Source organism: Manduca sexta, chromosome 20 (assembly GCF_014839805.1).
Source record: "Manduca sexta isolate Smith_Timp_Sample1 chromosome 20, JHU_Msex_v1.0, whole genome shotgun sequence".
Taxonomy (NCBI): Eukaryota; Metazoa; Arthropoda; class Insecta; order Lepidoptera; family Sphingidae; genus Manduca; species Manduca sexta.
This window is the reverse complement of record NC_051134.1, coordinates 12,971,542-12,985,392: the sequence shown is the minus strand read 5'-3', so window position 1 is coordinate 12,985,392 and position 13,851 is coordinate 12,971,542. Positions and strand designations below refer to the sequence as shown.

The 13,851-nt window shown below is 34.7% G+C and overlaps 1 protein-coding gene across 1 annotated transcript; it reads left to right on the top strand.

Moving 5' to 3' along the window:
• The first annotated feature begins 3,257 nt into the window (after positions 1-3,257).
• LOC115456416 (chymotrypsin-1) lies at positions 3,258-7,076 on the top strand. The gene is made up of 5 exons (XM_030185470.1): positions 3,258-3,320; positions 3,947-4,130; positions 4,505-4,772; positions 5,661-5,792; positions 6,795-7,076. The coding sequence occupies exons 1-5, from the start codon at positions 3,263-3,265 to the stop codon at positions 6,957-6,959; spliced, it is 807 nt and encodes a 268-aa protein (XP_030041330.1). The 5' UTR covers positions 3,258-3,262; the 3' UTR covers positions 6,960-7,076.
• Positions 7,077-13,851: the final 6,775 nt, after the last annotated feature.

The window sequence follows — 13,851 nt, the reverse complement described above, 5'->3', positions numbered from 1 at the left end:
GGTCATAATGGCTTCCGCATAAAAGGTAGGTATATGCTGTCGCGGACTTTTATTTAGAACTATTTAGGATAAACAGTTCTGCGGTGCATCATCTTTGTCTAACTCCAAGGGTTTAGGCATCATACGCCAAGATGGCAATTTTTTTTCCGACTTACTTGACATGTATCGTTATATTATGTCCAAATTACGCAAAAATATTATAAATTATAGCATATGTGTCATTCTGATGTATAACCAATATTACTGTGAAATTTCATCCAAATCCGTTCAGTAGTTTTTTCGTGAAAGAGGAACAAACATACATACATCCATTCTCACAAAATGTTGCATTTATAGTATTAGTAGGATTATAAGTCTTTCTATGCTACCAATAATATAAAGGCGCAGGTTTGTAAAGATGTTTGAATGTAAGAACTGAATGCAGAAACCGGTGAATATTGAAATATATATATATGTTTGATTAGAAACACAAAGTTATGCAGGGGTAAACAGGATACATTCCATGATTATCTTGCAAAAGCGCTGTGTCGGCCTTTTATAGGAAAGGATCCGTGAGCATAAACTATTATTAAAATGCTCCATAGAGATAAAGTCGGTTTTGGTCATTACATTAACGTAGTTGAGTTTAGTTACAATATTTTAATAACAAATTTAATCCTTCGCATTTAGAATATCCTTTTTAATCTACACGTCCCATTCATCATCATCAGCCCCAAGATGTCTACTGCGGAACATGAGCCTCCCCCAAAGATTCCCAGATCGGTCTATTGGTAGCGGCACGCATCTAGCAACCTCCTGCGACTTTTATGAGGTCATCTGTCCACCTCGTAGGTGGACGTTCGACGCCGCGCTTGCCAGTTCGTGGCCTCCACTCCAGAACGTTCTTGCCCCATCGGCCATTAGTTCTTCGAGCTATGTGCTCAGCCCACTGCCACTTTAGCTATATGTAGCCCATCGGATTAGCACTTTCTATTATAATATCTTTTATTGTAATGTAAATCCTTACATGTTATATTATTATAGTCCCTTGTCGCGTCTATTTTTGATTTTCTAAAAGCGATAAATTTAAAAACTACTGAGCGACTGAAATTTGGCTTAGGGATAGTTCGAGATACTGGGAAGGAAATAGGCTACTCTTTATCCCAGGAAAATAAATAGCGGGACTTTGGGACTTTAATCCTAGAAAAACTCATTTACACGGGTGAAGCCGCGAGCAAAGACTAGTGTTATAAGGTTAACTTAATGATAAGACTCATCATACTAACCGAAGTGCTATATTTAGCTTCAAATGAAGGTCGACTAACCAGTCTGCTAGTTAATACATGTTATGGAGGAATACTTTCTCTATAATCATGAACATGAATGTCTATGGGACGTAAATAGTAAAATATACTGGTGGATGCATGATTAACATAATATTCATAAATGATTATTAAAGTTATTCTTGTATCATATAAACCTGGTAGTAAAAAAAGCGACGAAAGGCTAGTTGGTTGTGGAACGGACTGCGAGACGAATGTCCGCAGGTTCAAAACCCAAGGGCACACACCTCTGACTTTTCTAAAATGATGTGTGTATTCTTTGTGAATTATCGCTTGCCTTAACGGTGAAGGAAGACATCGTGAAGAAACCTGCACACCTGAAAAGTTCTCTATAGGAATTTCGAAGATGAGTGAAGTCTATTAAGCCGCACTAGGCCAGCGTGGTGGACTAAGGCCTAATCCCTCTCAGTAGTAAAGGAGGCCCGTGCCCAACAGTGGGACAGTAAATAATACAGGGCTGACATTATTTAAACCTAGTTGTAGAAAAATAGCTGTGATAAATAACCTGCAACATCGCGTGAGTATATTGCTATCCCCGGGGAGCTCTACATCTGCTTGGATAAAAACTATCCTATATGTTTGTAGTTTTATAAACTATATGACAGTTTGCAGCTAGCCAGTTGCAATATTAAAAGTGAGCAAATAAATTATAGACCAACGTTTTGTTTTATAGCAAAAGCAATTTTAACTACATAGAGTAGGGTACAGTATTCGGTGTCTCAGTATTTTAAACAAAATTACCAGTTCTAAGTATAATAAAATCACAATAAACGTACTTTAAGAGTATAACTTAAATATTCAGCAATAGCTAATTAAATATTCCAAATTTAAACCATAATATTAAGCCCATTGCAGTAGGCCTTTAGCAAGTCACGGCTTCAAGGTGACAATTTAATGCTCTCAAAGCCTGAAAATTTCCAATTAGTTTCTAAACTAGACTGTAATGATTATTTTATTCCAGTTCAGTCGAATAGAAGGCGCAACAATGTCAATTGTGCACGACACAGGTGCAAATGTGTCAGTATGCCGCGTAAACAACTGGAACGAGCTATTGTTTCGCTAACTCTCTCGCACTTCGTATATTTGTATATACGTGTTATTTATTATATTATTTCGATGTAGTCAGAAATATGAGTTATAGTTTTGGCAATAGACTCATATTTTGATTGAAAAGAGTGATTTAGTAGTTATTGATAAAGTAGATGTATGTATATATGATATTAAACTCTTTTATAATTTAAATACACAATAATTGTTTATTCACATTACGCTTTAGTGAGCTACAGTGAACTATGATATCAGAATATGAGACTAGTTTTATATTTAAAATGGAAAACCAAATTCGATAGAATGTTAAACATATTTTACATATACACAAATATATTGTGTTAATATATTATTACGTAAAGAGAAAACATTGTATCCTTTTTAAGCACATTGCGCGCACGAAGGAGGGTGAGATTTGGCATGATCAAAGTTCATAGAATATGTGTTACAAACATATTAAATTCAACGGTCGGATTGCGGCCACTGGACGATCAATAGTTTCTATTAATTTACTTGGGTTCAGTACGCAAACTTTGACTAAGCCATGCAAGTAAAATACCTAACTACATTATTATTCATAAAATTACCTTGGATAGATACACAAACATCACCTACATCTTAAATAAATAATGTTTTATTCATCATTTTAAATAAGTAAGAATTACAAAATAGCCCTATTAAAATATCAACAGTAAGTACAGGCATAAGCACCGAACTATTCAAATATAATTTTCATAAAAAATAAACATGTAGTTAAAATTAATTATAGAATATAATTAACTTTAATCCACATCGCGTTTATCTTAATTACCAAAATATGATTATTTTAAATAGCGTTTTGATAACAAATTCTATAAATACTAGATTGAAATTATTTTTGGTTAAATTTCAACATGGGTGGATTGCAGTTGTTCTGGGCGTTTTGTTTTATTCATTATATTGATGCTTTATGTAAGTTTATTTTATGAGTCTAAATACTTTCTATTTGTCGCATTTCTTTCCTCCGTATCATAATCGAGATAACTTTAATTTTAATTAATTTTTCGTGCATCTTTTTATTCTTATAACATTTATTACATCTATGATAAGAACTTGTTCAACTTAAAATAATCTTCAGATAGTTTTAAAGAAAACTTCCTTTCAGTTATATCAACCATATATTATACTGTCCTTTGCATTACTATACTGTGGCATTTAGCCCGTAAGGAAGTCCCGCGTATAGAAGGACTCCACTATTGCTAAGTTTAGACTGAGAAGTTCTTCAATTTATTGCGTAAGAATTCCCAGGTGTTTTTACATCAGCGACAATATTCCAATAGATGACACATGAGACTTGTTGCAACTCTATAAACTTGAAATTTTCTGTCTCTTCTTCCCGTGATTATTTACAATGTAAAACTTTACATGGTAAAATAGTTTATGGAAGTCGACTTCAAATTTTCTTGCTAATCTCTAACTCTCTTTGCGCCGTGTCTCAATACTGAGGGTCATGACCTCCCTTCTAATTTTATTCCTTGCTAATCTACCGTCGCTAATAAGTCAATAAAAAGTGCTAAAATATTTTTTTATGTTTTTAGCGGTGCATCACCCAATGGTGGGTGTAGCGGGAGGCCACGAGATTCCCATATCCGATGCACCATTTGTAGCGTCAATCATCAGATATAAAAACAAAACACAACCAAAGACGACGGTCATGATATGCGGCGGCTCAGTTATTCATGAAAGGTTTATTCTTACTGCGGCACATTGTTTCCTAATGTAGTAAGTATAATTGGTAAATATATAACAATGACAACCATAAATAGTTTGGTTGATTAAAGCTAATTCACAGTACTCACACTAATTCATTTCAAACACCATGTTTAAAAAAATTACATAAGATACTATAATTAAAAATCACGATATATTTTTTGATTTTATGGATGTGTGAATAATGCGTCGTCATGGCAACTGAATAGACGATTTTTGACCTTCCCTATAGACTATCAAAGCTGTCCTTCGAATAGAACGCCTGTAATTGCAAAAAGACGGATTCGCCATATAGACAGAATTGGGTTCCCTACCTTAATTATTAATAAACTATACTTTAGACACCCCTTTATCATGCCCACGGTAGAAAAAAACATTTTTTTCAGTGAAAACTTGACAAGTGAAGTGATCAGGGTGGGGTCAGCACAACTCGGCGTTGGTGGAACAACGTATGAAGTAGAGAAAGTCATAATTCATGAAAACTTCAACCCCAATAATAATATGTCCTTGGCTTTCTCACACGACATTGCGTTATTGAAGCTAAAGGAAAATATTGTCTACAATGAAAATGTATCTAAAATAGCCTTGGCTGATAAAGACTTGGAGATTGTACCATACACACTGGCAAATGTTACTGGATGGGGTTTGACTTGGGTAAGTTAACAGCAATATCATTAAACCTACTTTACTAGATTCATGTAATTTGACATACTATAATATAATATCAGCTCTGTATTATCCTTATACTGTCCCACTGTTGGGCACGGGCCTCCTCTACTACTGAGAGGGCCTTAGTCCACCACGCTGGCCTAGTGCGGATTGGTAGACTTCACACACCCTCGAAAGTTCCTATAGAGATTTTCTCAGATATGCAGGTTTCCTCACGATGTTTTTCCTTCACCGTAAAAGCGAGCGATAATTCACAAAAGATACACACATATTTTTTTTAGAAAAGTCAGAGGTGTGTGCCCTTTGGGTTTGAACCTGCGGACATTCGTCTCGTCCGTTCCACAGCCAACTAGGCTATCGCCGCTGTTATTTGACATACTGTATTGAAACCAAATGACGCGGTAACCGCTATGGTAGGTCTTGGGTTCGATCCCTGGATCGATAAAGTGATTTTAGATTTTTCTGCTTATTATCGGCGCAAAGTCTTACCCCTGTATTAACAGACGTTCGTTACCTAAGGTCGGAGCAAAGCTGTGATAACAAGTCTGTTTCTCAGTACTGACGGCATGGCAGCCTTCGCAATGCGTAGACATGGGGCCGTCGTGATTGGCTAATATTGTTGTATCTCAAGCACTGAGAAACATACTTGTTATCACAGATTTGCTCCGTCCTTAGATAAAAAACGTCTATGAATAAGGGGGTATAACTGTGTCAAGTTATTTGTAGTAGCCTCGCCCCTATTACATAGAACCTAACTTAGATCTGCCTATCCCTGAAAAGAGAATATGACGTAAGAAATCGAGGTGCATATCCCGCCTCTAAACGACCTACCGCAGAAAGATTCTTTGCTAATTTAAATTTCTATGTTTAAAGCAATTCGGCAGTATTTCAAAGATACTACGGCAAGCATCAGTAGAGATAAAACCCATAGATGAATGCAAGATGTACCCATGGGCCTGTAAAGATGAGATTTGTATCAAATCTTATAACAAAGGTTCATGTAAAGTGAGTATTTTTATTTTACAATGACTTTCTCTTTATTTTTACCTTTGTCAGTATAGAAGTTCCGTTGAGTGATGTCTGTGGTTACTAAGTTCTTCACATGCCAATGCAAACCGTGGTCTAAGTAAATGCTAAATTTCATCTTAATTTGTCAAACTCTTTCTCTGTTTAAAGTTGGTCCAGAATAAAAGTCCCGCTTTAAATTTTCCGGGATATATATTTTAAGTGAGATTTCTAGCAACACCAATGTGAAAACATAAAATACCATGGAGTAATTTTTTGCGTGATGCGTGTATAGACAGAAAAAACAATCTAAAATTATTGTTTTGGCTTCTGTTGGATAAAAATCCATCATATTAGTCTTTCTTCAATATATTTAATGTACTGACATCAGCCTGTTATATGCGAAGATTAAGATTAACCCTTGACAATTGACAGTCATCGTATTAAACAGCTAATGTAGATAGTATCCATTATATTACCATATATTTGAGAGCATAGATTAGAGCATTAGTTTTATATTTGGTTGGCTTATATTATATGATGAGTGGCATTTACTCTGAAGTTGTTGTAAAACAGGCCCTTAGCATTTATATCATAGTAGTTATATACGATATCCTTGCTAAGGTAGATAGAACTGCAATGCTCATTTATTATGCCAAGCAACTGAATTTATCTTTCAGATGCTGTTTTATAGTGAAAAGTAAAAGTCACAAATGGACAGCTGCAATTAATACTACGCTAAGTCGATTATTGACTAATTTCCGTTAGAATGCAAAATTATTATTTCTTTATCTTTTATAATCTTACAAAATCTCTTTATTTTGCTATAAAATGAAGAATACTTGAATGACACAAAAAGCTCATTCAGAAAACTCTAGTATTATAAAATTTATCTGTTATTTTCAATTTAAACGTCTCTCCTGTGAAGTTGACATTTTCAAGTTAATGTACTGCGTAGTTGCAGCTGTCGAAATATCCTTATAATTTTTTTTTGCTTCTAAGGGCGATAGCGGCGGTCCGTTGACAATGCATGGTGTGCAAGTGGGAATCGTGTCCAATGGATTGGGATGCGGCACCATGCCTACCATACATACCAAAATTTCCTTCCTACGACCCTGGATCGATGAAAATATAAGGAAAAACCTTCAAGATCATAAGCTCACATGAATTTTCTAAAACGTGAAAGCAAAATAACTATAGATTGTATTAGATATCGTTGAATTAAAATTGACGTAATTTTGTGACCATCATTAATTTTTATGACTAATATATTCAAGAATATTATTTCTTGTTTTACTTCGATCTTCGGCTACAAACCTCCGGGATCTACTCATGGACAAATCTTGACACAAGGCGTTACCAAACCTGTAGTAGTATTGGCTGGTAGGTTTTTCTTTAGATAATGTTTTTTTTGTATATTGTCCGTTGGTACATAAATGGATTCAAGTAAACAAATTCAGAATATAATTTCCACGTTTCTTCCAATTCTAAAGACCCAACCTAGCAAAAAATGTACGTCAAATTATAGTTTCGTTAAGTATTTTATCTATTGAAATGTACAGCTCCCGGTAAGCGTATTAAGAACAAATATACGGCAGCATGAATAGTCCCTAAGCCTCCAATTTTAAATCGTGTAAGTATAGAATATTGGTAAGCAAAATGTTCGGAGATCGGAAACGCGGAATCTTTTTCGACGTCTAACGACTGTACATAAATACTTCAATGTTTACTTACTCGATACCAACACTTGAGACAATTCTTTATACTTCATCCTCGGGGTAGCGGTTCCAAGACCTTCTGTCCCAAAGTCCGTATATGTTGCAATTAGATAATAATTATAAAACATTTAAAAGAGCTTGATAAAACATGTTTACCGTTTGAAACTGGTCCCAATTAATAAATAGCTGTTTGATTTAATTTGGTATTGCGATTTACTGGAGCGCTATTGAGTGTGGCAAAACTGGAACAAGGGAAGTGATTATTACGTAGAACGTAATGTTACTATAATTCTATAAGTTGTCCGACCAATTATCAATAGAAAGCGAGTCTTGTTACGTCATAGATTAGTTAAAAATCTCAGTTATTATATTTTGAAATGCATGATATGTGAAATGAAACTAAGTTTGTACCTTTTACTTTGAGCCTAGGTAGAAAAAATCGTACAAATTCGAATTGGACTTATGCGAGCTGGAAAGTAACCGTAGACTCGAGCATTTGTTATACATTTCAACTTGATACCTCTACGCGTTTCTGAGAAAAAGAGTTTTGACAGATCGACGGACAACAAATTGTTCCTATAAAGTTACTTTTTGGGGCAAGGAAACCTAAAAACGAAATATTCCAAACCCTTATACAACTTCGCAGGTAATCAACTATGGACTAAGCATTTTACTTTTAATGAAAGCATTTAAAGGAATTACGTTATTTATTATTCTTGAATAATATAATAGTGGTTATATAAATAATATAACTACGGCATTATCTAATGGCGAAGTAGCGAGTACTACTAATTATTTAATAAATTAAGCTGCCTAACAGATGAGATCTTGATTTCCACCCTAATACAGCAATCACTTTCCGCAATCAAGTTCATGAGGAAAGATACCGGTCGACAATTTTGGACATTCCTTCACTTACCATCAGGTGTAGTAACCTTTGCCTAGCCCTAGAAAAAAAGTTCTTCACTTCGGAAACACGCATGAGCTGCCTAATTAAAAGTGCTCTGAATGCAAATAAGTTTGCTTTCATCACATCATGAGACAGAAATGAGCCTGATAATAGGGTACATTTTGGTTGTGTCGAAATATATGGGTCCAACTGTTTTATACACATCGTTAAAGACTAGTTATAAAACAACGCCTGAAAAAACAATATAGCAAATTTACTTCCAAAAGAATAGTATTTGCTTTTGAAACTGAAAAAGTACCTGAAACCCACAAGATTAGCATGAAAATTAGTTTCACGGTCCGCATAAGTAATTGTCAGATTTTTGCAGCGGCTTTGTGTGGTGCTAATGGAAATTATGCGACGTACTAATGAGCAAAGTAACTTCTCGTTTCAACTGCGACGCGGTAACTTCATTTGGGATAGTCTTTTATACATTGTACATGAGCAGTTAGAGCATAAAGAGCACTTGGAGCCTTAGAATTACTATAGCATAATTATATAATAATATAATTTTATTTTATTGTATTCCCTATTTTGTGCATGTGGAACTAGCCTGTAAGAAATTGTTGCACTTACGTATAAGTCATATTGATTGTTTCCGTTTGAAAATTGTATTGGTGTGCAAACAATTGTTGGCTAGTCAAATGAAATAAATAATAAATAAATAGCGTGGTTTGTAAATAGTAAAATATATTTATTGTTTGTGTAACGAAGTGTATTTTATAAATGATAATTTATGTTCTGGGTCAATACCTAGAATACACCCGTCATGTGGATGTCGATAAGTCGATAATCCCGTCGTAGCGGATTCTAAACTCCAGGAACGGTGCAGCATTCCGGCTTTATTAAATTTGAAATAGGAGACACATGAAAAAGCCATTATTGCGATTCTAAATTCAAATTTAGAATCTATAAAAAAAAAACAATAACTTAATACCTATAAATTAAATGTCGCTTATAGTGAAGCCGTTTTTCAAAAAGTTTATATTGTAAGTGATCGATTGCCTAGTCAATATGTCTGTTTTAGCCTTTATTTCTTTAAAGTTAGTACTTGTTCAACGACTAGCACTTTACACTTTAAAATAATTTAAATGAAACTTATTTGAACGTCGAAACAGGAGACGTTAAATAATATTTCCACTGTTTATCGACTCTTGTAAATTAAATAAAACGTTGATGAAAATTGGCCAAGTAGTTGTAAGTGCACTCTGCGCCTAACGAAGGCACACTCGCATTATTTCGTTGAGCACCTCTTTGCCGCTTGCAGCTGCATTTTATTCAAAACATTTAAGTAAGATGTCGATTTGGAATGAATTGTATAATTTGTTTCGTGACTGAATATTTAGGACCCCATTTGGATGACAAGGGTAGAACGCTTTAGCAAAATATGCTTAGAGAATTTTTATTTTTGAAGTATTTTGATCGGGGTTTTCACATGTCAAGAGCGCGCTTAAGAGCGTGCGAGCGAGAACGGGGTCTAAGAATAAAATTTTGTGTAAAAATTATAATAAATTGAATACGATATAATTTTGTGTGCATCTTTTAAACATCGATTAAGAATCCTAAAGATGTGGCGGATACATTAATTCCCTAGAAAATAATATCTTCACATAAATACGGAGACAATTATAAATATTTTCATCTCATGCCATTTCACTGTCTACTATTTAATTCATGTCAACGTAGGTCACGTAATTACTTCTTGTTTAATTACAAGAGGCTTAATTAAAAATCCCGTGACTTAATAATGAAGGTACTTAAAACACAGCAGGCGTTTAGTTGGGAGCCAGGTACACGCGAAATTGAGGACGAAACAGGTTTAATGGAGCTAGTGAAACTAACTTTCGACGGGTCCTAAGGTGGCCGAGTTGGCACGTTCAATATTCTGCGCTCATTTGACAAAAACTTTTGCACTTAGGGTAAAGCAAGTCAAGGACAGAGATATTGATATAAAGTAGTCTACTGGTGGTAGGTATTTTATATGTGAGAGTCCGCCGGGGTAGGTACTATCGCAATGTCTATTTCTGTCGCCAAGCAGCAGTGTGTAGTTGCTGTTGTGTTCCGGTTTGAAGTACATTGTAGCCACTGTAACTATTGCATATAATAAGACTTAACATCTCATGTCTCAGGATGGCGAGTGAAGTGAAATACCAAACAATACTTTGTAATTCAAGGTGTTGGATGGTGTTTTCTACTGTTTATGGGCGGTCTCACCGCTTGCCGCGTCTCGTAATTCTAAGCAATAAAAAAAATTAGATTTAAGCGACACAATGTTATTGCTTAAATCTAAAGTTAAGGAAGAAGCTAAGGAAGTACTCTTCTGTCGAACTAAAGTGTAAATTAATTTTAATTCGCACTATATTGTTTATTATAACATATAACCAATCCGTTTTTTAAATTAAACCATTTATACTGCACCTTCGCAAACCTCTCTTATTGTTATTCGGCGGTAATATACAATAAGAAAGTAAGGAAGTGTTATAATGTCAATTGCTATGCGATACGTGTCGGATACGTTATTTATAGACGCATTGTGTTTAAAATAAGCCATTTTAGTTCTTCCTCACATACAAGACAGCGTGTGATGGTATTGTAAGAAAATGTTGGATTGTATAGGTAATTTTTTTATATGAGAGTGTAGACATAAAAACGTAATTTTAATGCAAATTATCATAAATTACCAAATCAAACGATACTTATATATTGTTAGCTATAAAACAAATGCAGTGCATTTGTATTTAATCACCTTTGTTGTAGTTAGCACTAAGCAGCATGGAACGAAAAACAAAACAAAAGTTTAATTAAACAAATAACCATCTACTTGAAATTTAAGCTTATTAGACAGCGATTTACAAAATCAATATAAAATTCAATGCAAGAGTAACTCTCTCTCGGCTGAACCACTGAACCGCCACAAATTAAATTTGATATATTCTTGTGAAGAACATAGTCTACTTTGTTTCCAGATGTTTTTTGTTTAGTTTTAATACTTATTATTAATCGTACTTCTTTATAAAGTTAATTTTCTTTGTTTTTCCCCCCTTATACTTCTGTACCTATACATGTCACTCTGTGACAAATATTTTTTTTTCTTTCTTTATTTCTTACTTTTCACCCCAGCAAAGTATATAACGAGTCTTTTATCCCCGAAAAACTTCTTCACATGGGCACAGTCGCGAGCAAAAGCGACAAACATAACGATGAAGAAATAAATTCCCATATGCACACTATAGAATAACATTCGCCATCCTTTTGTTACTAACAGCGTTGATATCACTAAACGGCTGACTCCAGTACTCTTGTTAGATCAGCTCTGATCCTAATTAATCGGTCAAAGGTCTCACACAATGTCTTTATCTCGATCATTGAAGCTTTTCGTTTAATTGAGTTGCTCGTTCGGAAAATACTTAGTTCTTTCCATTGGGAGTTAGAACGCACTTCTCATTATTGAACGTTGTTTTGAAACCAGCATATAAGAGGAGAGGGGAGATGGATAAAAGGTTAGTACCTAAGCAGTGATAAAACAGTTTCTTATTATTATTAGCATTGGGGCAAATTCGTCAATCTGATTTTATGGGCGTCCTATTCGAAGAACAGCTGTGATAGTGTTGTAGGTAAAAGAGTAAAAAAATCCCCTAATTATCTATACGGCTTTCAAAATTGTCTTTTAATTAGAACGCCCGTAATTGCAAAGACGAATTCGCCCCTGTTGACGGAATAGGGCGCTCTGACATTATCGTTAATCTTAAAGGTTTTAGCAATATACACCACTAGGTTTAATTACCAAAACAATAAAAAAGTGTTGTCTGCTGTCGTTACTGAACAGGTATTTCAGAAAAAATTTACGATGTCATAAAATTATCCTTAAAAAGATAATTTATGGTCAAAGGTTACATTGCTTCATAATTTAGATTTTCTATAGTCCTTCTAGTTCATACAATTTGATAGTTTTAATTATGTCTTATTGACATTAATTAAGAATAGTCTCTTACGCATATGTAGTAGTCATTGATGATAGTTAATCTGACTTGTGATCTACATAGTAGTATGTCTTGTATCCAAGAAGCAGTGGTCATACCACGCACGTAATACAGCTACGCCACCAAGGCATAAAATATCATAAATGAATGAATGAATGAATGAATGAATCCCTCCTAGTCGAATTTTGACCACGGCGGCCAATCTTAACGGAGATCAGCCAGGTACGCAGGAGATATTATAGTGCACAAGTGTGTGCGCAATACACAGGTGCACTCTCTGTTCCTTCACTCTCATAGTCTAGTGAGTCGGCAATCCGACATGACCGGAGAGAAATCAGGCGCAAGACCAACGGCTTTACGTGCTTTCCGAGGCACGGGGGAATCACACCGTCCACTTCCTGACTCCGAGCTGCGAATGAGTAATTTTTTTTAAGATGGAAAAACCCAGGCACAATTATTTTGGCCCGACCTGGGATTCGAACCCAGGACCTCAGCGCGGCAGTCGTACTACCGTGTAGACTTACAACTACGCCACCAAACCAGTCAATCGATCATAAATACGTTAGATTTAAAAAGCAAAAAAAAAACACATTTTCTATTCACTAATTTTGTATTCGCAGAAGTCTTTAAAGATAATATACATAATTTATTATAGACATCTATTTTCACAAACCTCTATTTGTTAATAAAGAATTGTCGGGACTCAAATTGAATTTATGTTCGAGTTGTACATCTCGCAATAGAGACGAGTAACTTGTGGTAGCGTCGCTCAAAGCGTGTAGAGTGCGGTTCGCCACAACAGGCAGGTAGCAATGTCTATTGATATGATCAGTACAATTTGAGAGCATATATATTACATCTGTACCATTGACACCATTTGTAACATTTTATTTGAGTCATACATTTGAGACAGAGTTCTGTCTGATATTTTTTCTGGTTTTTATATTTTACTAGCTTCGGCTAGCGGCTCTGAAGAGAGTTGAATCTCAGAAAGTTTTTCCTAATTAAAATCCCCCCTTTATATTTCCCGGAATAAAATTAAGTCTATATTTTAAATTAGACGTCTAGCAATACATCGGTGAAAAATGTATTTAATTTCATACAGTGGTTCTTGCGTGATGCATGTGCAAACATAAAAACAGACAGACAAAACTTCTAAATTTTTGTTTTGGCTTCTGTCGCTCTAATAAAGGCCCCATATCAGATTTTCTTCAATATCTGTAATTTACTGACATCGGCCCCTTACAATTTAATTTTATATTTTTGAATACTATATGTTAGTATTTATAAGAAATCGTAATATTGTAAATATTTTTTAGGTGATACGCGAACAAATTATTAGACTATATTTATTAATGCAATGTCAAAATAACTTTATTTATAAAGCTCACTTTTCTTTGCGATTAAAAATA